The sequence below is a fragment of the Protomyctophum bolini genome, assembly GCF_963924005.1.
Source record: "Protomyctophum bolini genome assembly, chromosome: 1".
NCBI classification, from domain to species: domain Eukaryota; kingdom Metazoa; phylum Chordata; class Actinopteri; order Myctophiformes; family Myctophidae; genus Protomyctophum; species Protomyctophum bolini.
Window position 1 is genome coordinate 18772939 of NC_137862.1, and position 18494 is coordinate 18791432.

At 41.4% G+C, this 18494-nt stretch overlaps 2 protein-coding genes across 3 annotated transcripts; both read left to right on the forward strand.

The window, feature by feature from the left end:
- The first annotated feature begins 1256 nt into the window (after positions 1-1256).
- Positions 1257-9553, forward strand: aktip (akt interacting protein). Of its 2 annotated transcripts, none has more exons than XM_080766605.1 (10): positions 1257-1443; positions 2168-2307; positions 3982-4193; positions 4604-4668; positions 5040-5140; positions 5780-5868; positions 6572-6670; positions 7555-7662; positions 8033-8093; positions 8619-9553. In XM_080766605.1, exons 2-10 carry the CDS (start codon positions 2260-2262, stop codon positions 8727-8729), a joined length of 894 nt encoding a protein of 297 aa, XP_080622731.1. In that variant the 5' UTR covers positions 1257-1443; positions 2168-2259; the 3' UTR covers positions 8730-9553. The 2 variants fall into 2 exon arrangements, with proteins under 2 accessions (XP_080622731.1, XP_080622732.1); XM_080766606.1 differs by having other exon boundaries at positions 3985-4193.
- A 1888-nt stretch (positions 9554-11441) lies between these two features.
- Positions 11442-17049, forward strand: LOC308317508 (alpha-1-antiproteinase-like). The gene is made up of 6 exons (XM_080766578.1): positions 11442-11568; positions 12336-12884; positions 13170-13240; positions 13708-13904; positions 15514-15661; positions 16142-17049. The coding sequence occupies exons 1-6, from the start codon at positions 11496-11498 to the stop codon at positions 16331-16333; spliced, it is 1230 nt and encodes a 409-aa protein (XP_080622704.1). The 5' UTR covers positions 11442-11495; the 3' UTR covers positions 16334-17049.
- Positions 17050-18494: the final 1445 nt, after the last annotated feature.

The following is an 18494-nucleotide window of genomic DNA, read 5'->3' on the forward strand; positions in this document are numbered from 1 at the left end:
TCTAGAAGTCCAACTTCTATAGAACTCCCACAACACCCGAAATAGATAAGCATATAAGCATTGTCACTATAATGACGCTGGGGGCAGCCTTTTGTGTACCATGTTGAAGCCATGTGGATGGCGAGGCTCCATGTAGGTCTGTGTCTGTGACACCAGTGATCTATGGTCCAGCATCAGCTGCTGTTTTGTTGTTGTGAGTCACACTTTTCACGTGGCGGAACATCAGCCAAACACCGACAGGAGTGTTTAGTCGACCAATAGAATTCCAGCGTTATACATTTTAAACGCCCACCACCGCCATTAGGTTAGATTTAGTTCCAATGTTATACTATAATTGGGGACATATCCAATTTTGTGACTTTAGGGGTCACTGTTTTGCCATTTTCTCTGTCGGGAGGGTCGAAAATCGAAATGCAATGACATAACACTCGTGTTTTACTTAAGTAAAAGTATCAATACTGCAATGTAGAGAAATATTCTTTAAAGTAAAATTCCGGTATTAAAAATGTAGTCTACTTGACCAGGGCTAAGTAAAACTAAAAGTAAAATACTCATTGTGCAGAATGTCCCATTTGATTTCACCAGTTCAAAATGTATTAAAACATTCTATTGAAAATAGCAGATACAAGCTCACAATGCATAATGCATTGCAGTGTTTTGTGAATGTAATCTGAGGCCATGGTTCTCAGCAGGAAACCGCTGGTTTCCGGGTGGATTGATTGTGCAGTCCGGGTAGGGAACGAGGCATTACCCCAGGTGAAGGAGTTCAAGTATCTCGGCCAGGGTCTTGTTCACGAGTGAGGGGAGGACGGAGAAGGAGATCAGCCGGAGAATCGGAGCGGCAGGGGCGGTATTGCAGTCGCTGTACCGCACTGTTGTGACGAAAAGAGAGTTGAGCCAGAAGGCTCCGTCTTCGTTCCTACTCCCACCTGGGGTCATGAAGTGTGTGTGGGTCATGAGTGACTCATGACTCATGACCGAAAGAATACGGTCGCGAATACAAGCGGCCGAAATGTGATGATAATAATAATAATTTATAATTCTATAACTGTATAACTATAGTAACTAAAGTTGTACATGTATTGTAGACCTACAATTTGCCTCTGAAATGAGATGTAGTGGACTAGTGGTAGTGCACAGTACTGAAGAAAACAAAAAATACCCGGTCTACTTCTTGTGGTGGAAAGCCTGGTGGTGGGCGAGGTTACTTGATACAGGAAGTCACAGTCTTCAGTGGGTCAACAATTCCAGTGTAACAGTGTTTCTTCTCGGTCTGTCAAATAATAGTAGCTGCTGTTTGTTACCTATAGTACTGTTATAGTTACTTAGCAGGTTGACAGCTACTGTAGGGGGTGACAATAAGCAGCCGAGACCAACTCCTTCGGGGGGAAAGGACGTTTTAACACCTTCACTAAAGATAGTTTCACTGTTCTGTCGAGGACGGTAAGTAAGTTGACACCAGTCTGTTAAAGGGAAGGAATAAGGGGGGCAGAGACAACTTGTTTGTTAGCGAAGGGCATCTTGCTAGGCTAACGTTAGCATTTAAGGTAACGTAAAATTAATTCAAGCTAAAAAAACAAAAATACAATGGACTTATTTATCGTTGCCTTCGTTCTCACAAAATGTCAGTGGCGGAGTGGTAATAATAACATGACGTTTAGAGTTGTAATTGTTGCTGAGCTGCTGAAGTGGGCTCAAACTGAGCCAGGTCAAGCTAACGCTATAGCTACCGTTTGTGAGGCGGTGCTACACGGATCTCCAGGAATGTGAATATTTTCAGGCTCGTTGACAAAGTGAAACCGCCTCAGAGTCAGCCTGCATGACATCAAACAAAGTCACCACACACACCAACACCAAATATCTCACGCAATGTCGACGAAAGGACGAAACGGCACTTATTATAGGGTCGTAGGCGACGTAGCACAATGCTAACACAAAAACAATCTATATCCTTGTATTTTAAGACTTATCATAGATATTTTATGGAGTCTGACTTTAACTTTCATATCTATATGCATGTTGTGCAAATATCAAAGTTGATAAAGCACTATGATAGTCTTGCAATGCAAAGGCGCCAGTCTATCTGGAACAGCTATGTCAGCCAGCTAGCACACAACAGTCACTAATGTTGGTTCAACAAGTTATCTCATGTGTATACCTCCTGCAGACACACCAGCTCTGGATGGCACAGGTGGCATTTGTCGTGGCTCCCACATAGACGCACACAGAGGTCCACACACTTGATCCTCTGTATGAGTAATGAACCTGAACCCCTTCTGGAGCATGTCTACTAATACAGGACGTAAGGTAAGGACCACAACACAACCGCACAGACTGACGCAATGACTAGAACAATTTGACGCAAAGTCAGTTATCTCTCTTGGGAAGTTAATTTAGCTGCATCGGTGCACCAGTGCACCCACATTTTTTTCATCTAGTCATTGCTCTCGTGTGACTCTGAATACAAAAACGCTCTCCCTGGGTCAAATCCGGCGACTTTGGGTTTGGAACAGTCACAGGTATTCCTAAATGTAACCTCAGTAAAAGTATGCCTAAACCTAACCTTATTCCTAAACCGTAACCTCAGTAAAACTATGGCTAAACCTAACCGTATTCCTAAACTTAACTTAATCAATAAAACTATGCCTAGCCTTAAACTTATTCCTAACCTTGACCTCAGTAAAACAAATTCAAGAACCACTGGGTGCGAGCATGTTTTGGGGTCCAGTGTGTTCCAGTACTTTTAGAGTGTTTTATTGCATGCAGTGTTTACCGTTTACAGTAGTTTTGAGTAATACCACCTTGCCGGTGTTTGTCCAACAACAGAGACTTCACGGGAGGGCTTAAAACTTCTTCACCTGTTCCCGCTTGTCCTGATTTTGTCTTGGCTTGATCTAGGAGAACTGGATTTGAGTTATGTTTATCAAGTCAACAGACTTGTCATGTGCTCAACTTGTGACATGACAGATTCTCTATACAATCACAGCTATTTCACATCAGATAATGATCTAATTCCTTCATTAAAAGTCTTAAGATTGATAATTGCAGTAGTAAATTGTGATTAACTTGGCTAAGAACAAGTCACTAACCTTATTTCATGACTTCATTGACTTCATCTTTTCCTCTGGATTATCTACATTTTAAAGGATTTACTTTACTCTCCTGGCAGTTGTTTTTGTTTGCTTTCGATTTGGAAGGAAACAATTGACCCTTTGTCTTTGAATACAAATAACTTGTTACTATATTGATTGGAAAATGTCTATTGTCTATTTTCCAATGTGAAGATGATCTGTTGTCACTTTACTTGTCTGCTTTTCTTTGTCTATTGTTGATGCCAGCGATAACGGTGTTAAAGGATCAATCTGTTTGCCTAGTACTAGCTCTGCTATTCTATTGGCTTAGATATTTTAGCATGCTAATGGGATCTGGTGGGTAACATTGATACCATACCTCTAGCAAGGGTGACAATACACCCTGCCCTAAGTGACTTCTCAGAGCTGCATTGTTATTGGTTTCCACTCTTCAACATTATAGCATAGCCTAATTTTTCAGAAATGTGCAGGTTACATCTATATCGCCTCAACTCGCATTCCCACTTTATCTGCTAATGGCTGTCATTGCGATAGGATTGGAGCTGTGCTTTCTTCTGAATGTCACTCTAGACAGAAAACGTGTCCCAGAGGAGCTGGGGAACAGATGCCAGACGGACAGTGAAATGTGAGAGCATGGTCACAGCATATGGTCACTGGCACTGCCCATCGCTGCTTGTGGTGTACTCTCTAGTGTGCACAACACTCAAAAACAGTGGCCCACTTCAACTATGTTTCTAATTAAACTTTTCATCCCTCTACTTTTTCCAAGAAATTCATCCTGCCAACAACATTTTCCAATTCAGGAGATGGGTAATGGATCGTTTCCCCCTGAGAATTTGCTCAATGTGCCAGTTTTACTCAAGTGCCTGTTCTCTCCTGTCTTTAATAGCAGAGATCTGACAGCGAGGAACAGAGCAGGGAGGCGGACCAGAGAGCCAGCCCGGCCCGGCCGCCCTTTGGCAAAAAGCTACTTCCTGCCATCCCTAAGAATGCAACCCCCGTCACTAAACCCCCTTCATTAGCCGCTTCGGCCCAGTCGGCCAACGGCACGCACGCCTCCTATGGCCCGTTCTACCTGGAGTACTCATTGCTGGCAGAGTTGTAAGTACTGGAGGCAGTCGTTCTCAAACCTTTCCGTGCCTGTGACCCACAGATTGATCTGTATTGTGCCAGGGAACTTCAAAAATAGCAGATATATAATCTTATAGCGTGATGCGCTGTAAGCTTGTATCTATTTTTTTAATATCCAACCTATTTGTATCTGCTATTTTTGCAACAAATTAATGGATAAAGAGGCTAAAATTATGCTATTTAAGTACTTTTGCTGTTTGAAATGCATAAGGGAAAATATTTAAAAGGCTAAACGTCAAGATGAAGATAACATGTTTAACTAGTGCTCATCTAGGCTGCTGGAATGGAAATTAATTCAATGCAATTGTTTTCACAATTGTTCCTCCCCTCTATCTGCATCCACCTGACTTTGTCATGTGATATGCCTTTGTGACCTGCAGTACATTGGTGATCAAGCAGAAACTGCCAGGAATTTATGTACAGCCATCCTTCAAGTCTGCACTGAGTAAGAACCCCCTCCTCTGATTTTTAAGATGAATGCCTTCTAAACTTGTGTAAGATCATAAGATGAATGCCTTCTAAACGTGTGTGTGTGTGTGTGTGTGTGTGTGTGTGTGTGTGTGATGCTTTCGCAGAATAGTACATGCATACACAAATGTGTATCGTACAATCGTCTTAACAATAAATGAACATGTAACTGGATGCTTGCATTTTGTGTCAAAACATGCAGTTGACAACTTGTGTGATGGAGAATACATTTTTACTTTACTTAATACATTCATACACAGTGGCAATGTGGTGCTCGCTCTTGCATCCCTGTTAAGTTTAGATTTGTTTAAATGTGCTTACTCATCTGATTATCGTCCTGTCTTCTAGTGTGGTTTGGAGTCATATTTATCAGACATGGCTTGTACCAAGATGGCGTCTTCAAGTTCACTGTGTATATTCCAGACAACTACCCTGACGGGGAGTGTCCTGTGAGTAATTCCCAAACATCAACTTACTGAATACCACTACACTAAAAGGCCATAATTTCCTTGATAACCACACAGAAGTAATGTGCCACCACATCAATAACACAAACACCACTGTAGAAGATAACATGACCCTAAAGCATAAAGTGTGGGTCAAATGTTTAGACTGGTCAAATGTTTTCATGAATCGCTGTAAACTAACCTGGATGAATTTGCGACCAAAGGATCAATTACTGCACCTTAACATCAGTAAAGAAAACTTTATTGTCCATTTAAAACTTGCATGAAATGGAAATTTGCCTTTGGCACACTGACAGTCGGTATACAACAATAAAAATGTAATTACATAAAGTTTACAAATGCATTAAAAATACTATGTAAAATGCTATTTTAATGTTATTTTATTTAAAATGTCTCTTTATTTAAAATGTCCACTGCGTCTGCAGCTGGCGCAAATTATGTGGAGGTAACACTGTAAATTGGATGTGATATTTGTCAATCCAGGCCTTGGAAGCAAATTTCTCCTAAACTAAAATGAAGGAAATTACTGTCGACCGACCTTGACACAGACACAGTGGACGTTCACATTGGTAGTTTTCGTATTTCTATTTAAAGACTTTGCTCACTGACATTGCCTTTCAGAAAGTGGTGTTTGACATCCCAGTCTTCCATCCCCTGGTAGACCCCGTGTCTGGAGAGCTCGATGTTAGGAGAGCATTCACCAAATGGAGGTCAGTTCTCAATGACTTTTTTTCTTCCTCAAATTGAGTTTGAATGGCAATAAACAAGTTGTGTATTGTACATTTCATTTGTACAGGTTGTTACTTCCTTATAGTGGATGAGAGAGTTATAATATGATTATAATGTTAATGTTATAATTCTATGATTTGCAGTTCTATACCTTAATTTATACTGTATTTTGTAAAAAAAAAAGTATTTTGGTCTAAATGTTCTGTTACTCCTTTTTCTTTTCGTTTATGTTACCTTGTAGGTGGTTGTGCTGTTGAGTAACTTGAAAAATAACCAGAAAAAAAATCAATACAAAATGTAAAAGAATCGTCATATCGTGTATCGTGCTTGAAAATATATTGTTTTTTATTTATTTTATATATATGTTTTCCATATCGCCCACCCCTATGGCCAATTGGAAATCTCATCTGTCCATAACTGTTAACTTGTCGGGATTCAAATTAAATCGGGCAGATCTACAGGCTGGTAGATTTAAGCTCAAAACACGTCACTTTTGTGCTGCGTTTCAAGCTTGTGGATCTGCTACTTTTGATACATTTGTGTGACACTAGTATAGTATGATCAAGTAAGAAAAACCCTCCACGAAAGTTAGAATATGAAGATTGTGCCAGACAGTAACGATTCACAGTAAGCACGGTTATTGGCATTATGTCATGAATGCATTTGTCCTCTTGTCTGTTGTAGACGAAATCACAACCACATCTGGCAAGTCCTGATGTACGCACGCACCGTGTTCTACAAGATCAACACTCTGGAGCCACTCAATCCAGAGGCTGCTGTGCTGTGAGTATCTGCTGCTGTACAATCTATAAGGAGAGAAAACATGACACCACCTACTCTTAAGCCAGATTTACTTTGCTGTACACGGGCGTGGCACGCCAAAAATAAACCATCACAAAGCTCATGGAGCATTGTGAGCTCATGGATATATTTTGGTGCAGGACACAAAGTTGTAACAAAATAATGATCACCCTGTTGGAAAAATTCAGGTCACTGATTAAAAAAAAAAGAGAAAATGTGCGGAATCGGTAGTCCAAAAGAATCACTGCCTGCTTACAGACCTCATCATCATTCATTTATTTACAGTGTAATAGCCCGTCCTTGCATTGGCTTCCAATCTATTTCAGAATATAATAATATATATTATACATCTCATTTTACCATGAAACAAAATAAAAGGTGATCGGGCCTTCGCATTCAGAGCTCCGACTCTGTGGAATGGTTACACACCGGCATTCCGAGGCCCTCTATTCCGACGCACCGCCATTCCGACGCACACATTACTAACTCTGTCCCTAACTCTTACCGCAAGCGGAAGCCACGTAGTCGGAATGCCACTCTGTTGCCCTGGCGTGTGGCGATCAGGCTTGCAGAGTCTGTGCCCTGTTCAAACCCACTGGAAAACTCACTTTTATGAAGCTGCTTTTATTCCCCAAATCTCTTGCAATGTTGTAATTGGTATTTTCTGACACTGTACATTTGCATACAGTACAGTTCATGAAATGTTTCCTCTCCAGCGCCATTACCCATCCTAACTATTAAGAGCAGTGGGTTGCTATACTATTTATACAGCTCACAGGGAGCAGTTGGGGGGGGGGGGGCTTAAGTGTCTTGTTGAGAGACGTATATCAGTTTTCTCTGTTCCCTCCCTTTTGTCTTTCCCTCAGGTATGAAAAGGATGTACAGTTGTTCAAAAGCAAGGTGGTGGATAGCGTGAAACTATGCAACAGTCATCTGTTCGACCAGCCCAAGATAGACGATCCCTATGCAATAAGGTTGGTGAATGTTCTAGCCAGTTGCACACCCCAAAAATAACAGATCTACAATGCAATCGAGTCTATTTTATGCTCATTACTTGATAGCATAAAAATAGCAGACCTACAAAGGTCGGTTATTTTTTATGCGCGACTCCGCCGTGCGACTTAAGTATGAACTGGGCCTAACTCAGGCTTCCACCATTCCTCACATTCCACTTTTTGTCACAGCCACAGCAAAACGGAACACACCCTGTAATCATGAGGTGTGACTGTGTGTGATGTAACCTCAAAACGAAACAAATGGATGTGTTACTGATCGCTGTCCTGCCCATTTGTCTCCTTTCTCTCTCTCTCCATTTGCTTTGTTTTGCCCTTCCACTGCATTTAGCTTTTCACCATGGAATCCACCTGTTCACGAAGAGGCAAAGGAGCGGATGTTCACGCACAAAGTACGTTTTCCTAAAAATGAAATGGGGGCGGGAGTGTTTCAGGGCAGTGTTTTTGTGCTCAATTTTTCCAAATACCAGTGGTAGAGACTAGTAACAAAGTACATTTTACTGTACTAAAGTACCATTTTGAGGTACTTTTACTTTACTGGAGTATTTCCAATTTTCTATACTTCTACCACTACATCTCAGAGACAAATATTGTACTTTTTACTCCACTTAGAAATCTTTACTTACTAGTTACTTTGTAGATTTTGATTATTATTACAAAACATACATTAACCACTTCAGACATATATAGCCGATCTACAAGCTCACAACAAGTTGCATCATGGCTTGTTTTAAATACATTTTTGGACAATTGTAGTTGCAGTATTGATACTTGAGCTTTTCCACCACCAGAGAGCAATAGAAGTAATTCACAGTGGTCTGGTCTAACCAGTGATATATTCCTGCTGCCAGACATCTTTGGTTATGAACCACTGCCGTCTCTTTTAATGACTGGTGGTTTGTTCTTGTGGATTTTAGAGACGGCCTGAGGACCACCACAAAGCAATGCAGGTGTCCGGTCTGTCCTGGGTGAAGCCTGGATCCACGCAACCCTTTAGCAAAGAAGACAACCCTCCTCCACAAAGCTGAACCAGCGCTGCTGCACGTCGGCCACCAGAGGGAGGCAAAGACCATATGCCATCCCTACAGTACAACTACAAACTTCACTTATTCAGCTGTTGAGCGTGACATGGGATCCCTTGAATCAGTTGAATGGACTTCATGTTAACTACCTATATTATTGCTCGGCTTTCAACAAAAATAAACATTTTAGGCATCTTCTCCAACCAGCTTTAGGCTGAGAACAAACCTTTACATTATATGTCGTAAATCGCCAATGACAACTGGATGTCTTAGCAACACACTATAGGCTGCCATGCAATCAAAGACTTTTCTCATTAAATGTGCTTTAGGGACACTTGCACATGCTTTGGGTGAGGAGATGACTTCCCAAATGGGACTAAAAGGACTAAGTAAGGCCGTTTTACAGTTATGCGGTAAGTAATGGACCATGTATCGTATCATTGGAATGGACTCAGGATGGTTTGTGTGTGTGGGCCTTGGAATGTTTAGAGTCCTATCTGTATAGAGGGGTTCAGTACAGAGATTTCCCCTCGAGTTTTACACCGTATCCCATTCGAATAACTCATTTTATATTTGACTTAATTCTTATTTGGTAATGTTAGGACTTTTCTTTTTTCTTTTTTTACTTTGTAAACTATTGTCTTAAATAGCTCATGATATATCTATATATATAATACATAAATATATGAAGCAGAGCAGGCAAGTATCGTTTAATCACAATGTTAAATTAAATACTCATGTCATTTCCCAGCCCCCCCCCCCCCCCCCCCCCTTGTATTTTAAACGTTTTCACTCTTTAATGACTCAATTAAAAGTATGTGTAAAATGGATGCTGTACAGAGGTCTTGCTTTAATTCTGATTTAGTAGGGCTTCTCAATATAGACTACTGCTAATATTCTGTTATGCCACACAGTTAATTCCGCTGGTGTCCCAGTTCTGAATTAGTCTGACTTGGCTCAGAGGAAATGTCAGCCTTTTATTCTCCAGTCAGTAATAGTATCACGGTATCACCATCTATAATGATGAGTGATGTGAGAATTATGTGACTTTAAACAAATTAATTTAACTTCCGTTATAGAACCACAAATTCATTTTTGCATTCATCAGTGAATGACGTCGTCATATAGGAGATTTAAGATTTGAAAGTTTTTCTCTAAAAGAAATAAAATGCTTAAAACCTTAAATCCACCCTTTGTTTTTTTTTCTTTTCTTTTTTTTCCCCTTTACATACATGTAATGTGTTGCACTGTGACTCCACGCTGTCGGCTGCATCATAGATCAGTGGTTTCTCAACCTTTTCAGGCCATGAAGTGTCATTTGTCTATGTAATCCTTGGCGCAACCTCCTCCTGCCAACCTTTGAACGAAATGTTCAGCTGTTTCAGCAGTTATGAATTTAAGGCTACAGACAAACATCCATACCAGGTGGTGCTACAGTACTGAAGAACACTCGTAGTAGTGAAAACAAAATAATACGTCTTAATAGCACCAAAAGATCTTAAACGGCGAAGGAAATGGATGATTTGCTTTATTTTCTTACACACTGATTTTATCTGATCTTTCCATGACAGAAGATGGTCTATTACTACTCCTAGGTATGAACATAACTGGTTGATCTGTCCACTATGAATAATAATGAGGTATCTGTGTCTCTAGTGGTTCACCATTGAACAATCGGTTAAAGGGTCACTTCACCCTTTTGGTAAAAACATATGTTAATGACGTTTAGAATATTTAGAACACGTTCCTGGTGTGTAATATGGTTAATGTATTTTAGATTTCCTCAGTGTCCATGATTGATGTCATGGACACGACATACCAAAGCCTACACGGGTTGTGCAGTCGACGTGCTGTGATTGGCCAGTCGCTGTGATTGACAACCTTAACCTCAGTAAAACTGTACTACTGAGACAACATGTAGTCCATTAAGTAAGTGCACTGCACAAATCTAAAATATCTAAAACTACATATTTCTAAACGTCATTAACATATATTTTTGTTTACAAGAAGGGTGAATTGTCCCTTTTAATGCTGTGAGCGTTCTTATGACTCCACTCAACCACCTTATTTACTCTGTGTTGGACGTTCTAATGCGACTGATGGATGAAATCGATCGATCTAAGAGATAGAGGAATATTATTCCAATCAAATGGGGTTTTGTAGAAGAAAGATCTCCGTCCAACAGCATTATGGACTTTTACGTCATTTTTGATAGCTTAAACAGCAATCATTACACAGAATACACACAAAGGCAGAGCAAATAAGAGAAGGACATATTGGCAAATGAACAAAGTGCAGTGGCTCTGATCGGTTGTTAAAAGGGGTTGTCTCCCCGTCCTTTGTCTGTCTTTCAACAGTCTGTGGTGAGGTGTCTTCACATTAGGAATGTGAGTAATTTACTAGCTACTTCATAGGAAGTCTTTAGGCTAATTTATAATGTGTTATAATAATATAGTGTAGCTCGCCGAAAATAATATACTTTTAATCTGCTTGAAAAACAGTTATTTTTTATATTTTATTTTGATATTTGATCTGGGAATGGACTACATCGTAGTTCCAGACATTGAAAGGATTGTTTAGTAACACATTTTGTGCCCAAGACGTCCACAGACGTCCTAGGAATTACTACATGTCGTGCCCAGGACGTCTGTGGACGTCTTTGTAAAAGACAATTTCAAAAAGTCGGTCTAAAAAGTGGGCACCCTGGGTCGCCATTTTGAACAATGAGTGAACTTGACTGATAGAAATCTTTCAACCCTTTCAAAGCTCACCATGACGCAAGGAGCCGTGGGGGTGTGGATTCTATCAGCGCTGGTATGTCTGGGTACAGGACATCACCATGAAGGTAACAGAGCTGACCAGGGTTGGATTCAGATCCATGTCTCTGCTTTAGATGTCTGGTTTCTGGTCACTAATGTTTTTGTTTATCTTTAGATGTCTGGTCTCTAATGTTTTTATGGCCAGTGGGGATATGTGTTATTCCTGCTTCTGGTCAGATTATATCCTTTGTAATGTATACTGTATATCAAAATAATCACACTTGTGTGAAGTGAGGGGCACTCCTTACATCATCATATTCCGGCCAATCACAATTGGCATCGTCAATTTTCTGTCATTCCGGCCAATCACAACTTTTCTGCCCTCACTGTTTATCCTCAAACGTCAGCCAATCAAATCATCGCTATGGGTTGCTGAGCCAATAAAATCATCGCTAAAATTCACACAAACGCACAAAGCTGGGCATAGGAGGGGCTAGCGCCCCTCAAAAATCACATTTGATTTTGATTTGTTCTCATGTCTGTGAAAAATACATTTATTACAAAATAAATGTATTACAAGATGTATTTATATCAGTGAGATGACGTCCTACCATAACTTACCCTAAACAAACAGTCCATAGACTTTGGCTTGGGCGGGACATTTATAATTAGGCTCTCAACAGACATTATCAGTCCATAGACTTGGCTGCATCTACAAGCTCAGAGTCACAATGCATCACAATGCGAAGTGATGTGAGCTTGTAGATCAATTATTTTTGCTATTTGTTGTAAAGGGAGAAGCCAAATTGGTTAAGAAAATGTTCTTACCACAAATTATTCCCATCACCTACAGGTCATGGTGATAACAATGCAGACCACGCTGCAAACAGCCTCGCCATGGTGAAATCAGCAAACAAAGGTTTCACCTTCAACCTGTACAGGCAACTGGCCGGTCAAACGGACAGCCAAGGCAAGAACATCTTTTTCTCACCTGCTAGTGTCAGCCTGGCCCTGGCAGCCTTGTCTGTAGGGGCCCGGGGCCAAACCCACCAGCAGCTCTTCAGTGGTCTGGGCTTCAACAGCTCCGTGCTGACGCAGGCTGATGTAAACCAGGCCTTCCATGGACTTCTGACCGGAGCCAACAAGCCTTCATCAGAAGTGTGTCTTGCAGGAACTGCAGTGTTTGTGGACAATAAGTTCAAGCCACAGGCTGAGTTCCTGGATGCTCTCAGGCAGTCCTACCTGGCGGACGGGTTCGATGTGAACTTTAAAAATCCCACAGAGAGTGCTGCTACCATCAACAAGTATGTGGGGGAGAAGACCCACGGCAAGATAGACCAAATAGTGGAAGACTTGGATCCTGATACTATCATGTATCTTGTTAGTTACATATACTACAAAGGTAAGATACGTCATCTCTGAGCTGTTGTTCAATTCTGTAGTTTCAAATATAAATAAATATACTAGACAGAAATTAAATTAGAAAAAGTGCTCCTTGGAGCATAGGTCTCCGCCCGGTCAGGTACGTTATTGTGGACCATCAATGTTCAAATTTGCTAATTAATAATAATAATAACTCATCTGGACCCCTGGTGGTCCCCAGACCCCAGGCTACAGTCACCTTCCCTCATTTCAATTACATCTCATTATTGTCATTGTTGTTTCTACACTGTTTTCTGTCAAACAGGAAAATGGCAGACTCCATTTGAACCTGCACGTACCAGGGAGGATAAGTTCAATGTGGATGAGCAAAACCAGGTACCACACCCCGTAATACTACTGTCTTACTGAATTGATTTTTTTTATCAGTTTCTTTGGTAATCAATCACTAATTGCACCTAGTGCAATTAGTATCTTTTATCTTTTATTACACGGCTTGGTCAATCGCTGAATTCAGCTGCATGAATTCGGAAAAATCACAGATCAGCTCTATAACCGACTGCTGTATAATCAAAGACTATCAGAGCACCTGCTGTGCTGTTCGAATTAAATTACCAGTATGCCGTATCCAACATGACAGCCAAATAAACAAACACACAATGTCATTTACAACTAAATGTTGCTCTCAAGAGTGTTTTGGAAAACATTTGAAGTGAGAAACAGTCGATGCAGTAATCGAAAATTGATCATTCCTTGTTTTCCAGGGCGACTGTGGAGTTTCTTGCGTCACCATTTACTGTGTTATTATTATGTATCCTCTAACGATCCACATGGTGCTGTCGCAGGTTCCTGTTCAGATGATGAACATGAGGGACAGGTTTGATGTCTACATTGACCAGTCGATCTCCACCACGGTCCTCCGTATACCCTTCAACAACTCCTACTCCATGCTGCTGCTGCTCCCTGACGGAGGTTTGACGGAGCTGGAGGAGCACATCTGCCCCATGCACTACGCCAAGTGGCTCAACGGCATGAGGACTAGGTTTGACATGACACTTTTAAATGCATACTGTATACCCCGTTGCAAAGGTTTTCACCAATGTTGCATTTTGTAGGGTTTTTTTTGGCCAAGCGAGGCATGAGTTAATATGCCTATTCAAAGTTTTCATTTTCAAACGATTGCTATAGTATAGTGCTTTGACCAACTGGAGTAAGATTGGTTTCAGCGCTATTTTACCATATAAAGTTTCATAAACATATATGTATTATGGGCAGAAGGATAATTTTCATAAAACTGCAATATTGATTGGCTCATAAAAGCTTAATTTTTTTAAAACAAAAGTCCAAGAAATGTCCTTGCATTTTGATCAAAAATCCCAGGAGTAGATAGATTTGAACAGTTTTTCATATAATTCAAAATGGTGAATCTAAGGGTCATAGGTCCCCTTAAGACATTTGTTCCTTGTGAGGAGGCGCATAATGTGTACAGTATTGAAGTTGTATCGCTGTAGCACCACCCTTTGTCCAATGGTTGTGGGCTTCATGTCTAAGCAGGGTGACATAGCCCTCTACCATATTGCCGCATTTCGTAAAATAAATACTCCACGGTTTGGCCTGGAGTGCCAACAGCAGAAATGATTCAATTAAAAATACTGGGTGATCTAAAGGTCAGTCAAAAGTCAGAACACAAACGTTGTTCGGCATGAGGAGACGCATATGTGTATTGATGTTTTTTTCAGAACTGGACATGGCCCCTGCTTGGCCAGCCTTCACAAATGGGGCAGTAGCCCAAGCCCACTGTGTGCGTGTGGTGAGGAGCAAACTATGGAGCACATCATAGAAGTGTGTCCTCTCCAAAGACTGGAAGGAGGAGGATTAATCAGCCTCCATACAGCAGACCAGGAGGCAACCGCATGGCTTAAGGACTTTGCATTCGCTAAATAAATATTGATGTTTTATTGCTGACGGTCAAAGGGTTCATGAGCTATGCCTGTTCAAAGTTAGCATTTCAATTGGTGCTATAGCGCCTCCCTTTGGCCAATGGTTGTGGGCTTTACGTCTTCACTGGTCCGTTTGGCATAGCCCTCTACTACCATATTGCCAAGCTTCACGAAAACCGACTGCACGGTTAAGCCAGTTTGGCGGAAGAAGAAGAAGAAGTAGAAGAAGAAGAAGAAGAAAACATACAAATACAATGAAGGACCATATGCCCTCAATAACAATCTTTCTACACTAATTTAAAAGCCCTTTTCAAGGTTCCCAAAGTCGCTTCGGTAATATGCACTAAGTCAGGCTGCGGTGGTTCAGGGGTAGAGTGGCCGAATGGTAACCGCAAGGTTGCCAGTTCGAACCCGGGCTCCCCAGCATTAGTGTTGAAGTGTCCTTGAGCAAGACACTGAACCCCTAATTGCTCCCGATGTGCTGGTTGGTGCCTTTGCATGATTTCCGCCGCCATTGGTGTGTGAATGTGTGTGTGTGTGTGTGTGAATGAAACAATCTAAAGCGCCTTGGATAAAGGGACTATATAAGGCGCTATATTTACCATTTACGTCAGAGATGGATCAATCAATTCCAGAATGATCTCATAACACGATCAGACTGATCATCCACAATATCTTGCCATAGTCTGGTGTTTTGTATTTCCTTTTCAGGAAGTACAATATATTCGTTCCCAAATTTTCCATCAAGATTAAAATGAACCTGGATGTTGTGCTGCGTCAGATGGGAATGACGGACATGTTTGGTGATGCAGCTGATCTCAGTGGCATTTCAGAGGACCACAGTCTGGCTGTGTCAAAGGTAAGAGCTGTCACAATGGATGAGTGTCTGACTGTCTTTTTGTCCCTTCTTTTCTATCACAACAAAGGCATATTTATTGAGAGACTATTGTGTTAATACTGAGTCCAAACAAGTGCACATGGCTAGCTAGGGTCAAACTGAGACTATGTCTATTTATTCTAATTTGATCTTATTCCTCAATACTCGTACCTGTACCTACCATGATGCCTATAGGCCCACTGCTGTTGCTGCTATGACACCTTGATCTCAGGGATCGGATCAATAAAGGATATTTTATCTAATCAAATTGTTTTCAAACCTAGGACAGTTGAGGGGTTTCCAGGGGTCCCAGCTGATAGTTAGGAACTAAATGGACCTTTACAGGTCTTTAACTCTTAGTTATGAGAGCCTGTGGCCTTGGCCTAATGCATACCAAGAAAACAGGGGTCCTTGAAATGAAGAAGTGTGAGAATCACTGATCAAATGTTTTATTATGTACAGGTTGTGCACCAAGCCACATTGGATGTAGATGAGACTGGAGCTACTGCGACTGCAGTTACAGGCATCGAGACAGTCTCGTATTCCATGCCTCTCCCTGTCCCTGAACTGAAGTTTGATCGTCCCTTCATGGTTCTCATCGCTGACTCTGACAACATTCTGTTCATGGGAAAGATCGTCAATCCAAACATCTGAGTGTCTGTTCACATTCAAGCACAGATGTTGACTGTCAACACATTAAATCCTCTCAAAACCTGTTTCTTGTGGTCCCCTCATTTAATATTACAATCCTGGCATCTGTATTGTGTGTATAGTACTTGCAGCTTGCAGAGTAATTTTTAAATGTAAAGGTGCAGGCCAGGGATAAAATACTAGGTCCTAATTCTTCAGTAACTGAAAGTTATCTAAGACAAATGTACTGCCAATTTATGACAAATGAATGAGTTGTATCGCTGTAGCGCCACCTTTTGGCCGATGGTTGTGGGCTTCGTGTCTAAGCAGGGTGACTTAGCCTTCTACCATATTGCCGCATTTCGTAAAACAATACTCCACGGTTTGGCCTGGAGTGCGGACAGCAGAAATTATTCAATTCAAAATACTGGGTGATCTAAAGGTCAGAGGTCAAAAGTCAGAACACAAACGTTGTTCGGGATGAGGAGACGCATATGTGTATTGATGTTTTATTGCTGACGGTCAAACGGTTCATGAGCTATGCCTGTTCAAAGTTAGCATTTCAATTGGTGCTATAGCGCCTCCCTTTGGCCAATGGTTGTGGGCTTTACGTCTTCACTGGTCCGTTTGGCATAGCCCTCTACTACCATATTGCCAAGCTTCACGAAAACCGACTACACGGTTAAGCCAGTTTGGCGGAAGAAGAAGAAGAAAACATACAAATACAATGAAGGACCATATGCCCTCAATAACAATCTTTCTACACTAATTGAAAAGCCCGTTTCAAGGTTCCCAAAGTCGCTTCGGTAATATGCACTAAGTCAGGCTGTGGTGGTTCAGGGGTAGAGTGGCCGAATGGTAACCGCAAGGTTGCCAGTTCGAACCCGGGCTCCCCAGCATTAGTGTTGAAGTGTCCTTGAGCAAGACACTGAACCCCTAATTGCTCCCGATGTGCTGGTTGGTGCCTTTGCATGATTTCCGCCGCCATTGGTGTGTGAATGTGTGTGTGTGTGTGTGTGAATGAAACAATCTAAAGCGCCTTGGATAAAGGGACTATATAAGGCGCTATATTTACCATTTACGTCAGAGATGGATCAATCAATTCCAGAATGATCTCATAACACGATCAGACTGATCATCCACAATATCTTGCCATAGTCTTAAGTGTTTTGTATTTCCTTTTCAGGAAGTACAATATATTCGTTCCCAAATTTTCCATCAAGACTAAAATGAACCTGGATGTTGTGCTGCGTCAGATGGGAATGACGGACATGTTTGGTGATGCAGCTGATCTCAGTGGCATTTCAGAGGACCAAAGTCTGGCTGTGTCAAAGGTAAGAGCTGTCACAATGGATGAGTGTCTGACTGTCTTTTTGTCCCTTCTTTTCTATCACAACAAAGGCATATTTATTGAGAGACTATTGTGTTATTGAGTCCAAACAAGTGCACATGGCTAGGGTCAAACTGAGACTATGTTTATTTATTCTCATTTGATCCACCCTGGGCAAGACCTAAGCTGAAAAGACTATCAGCGGAAGTTGCGGGATTTTAGCGGAAGTGAAATAGTTGATGCTTTACAAATCAGTTTACATTCTCCGCGAATGAAACAAGTGTTGTGATTGTTCGGGAAAATAATCGTATCCGGGGGAAATACATTTGACGGCTGTTCCGGAGGATACAACCGCCGATAGCTTCTCTGCCTTAGGTTGTGACCAGGCTTTTCTTTTCGCAGATAAGTAAGCCTGGGACCGAGGCTACATTTGATCTTATTCCTCAATACTATACCTGTACCTACCATGATGCCTATTGGCCCACTGCTGTTGCTGCTATGACACCTTGATTTCCCCACAGGGATCAATAAAGGATATTTTATTTAATCAAATGGTTTTCAAACCTAGGACAGTTGAGGGGTTTCCAGGGGTCCCAGCTGATAGTTAGGAACCAAATGGACCTTTACAGGTCTTTAACTCTTAGTTATGAGGGCCCGTGGCCTTGGCCTAATGCATACCAAGAAAACGGGGGTCCTTGAAATGAAGAATTGTAAGAATCACTGATCAAATCTTTTATTATGTACAGGTTGTGCACCAAGCCACATTGGATGTAGATGAGACTGGAGCTACTGCGACTGCAGTTACAGGCATCGGCTTCATCCCTATGTCCCTCCCTCCCCCTGTCCCTGAACTGA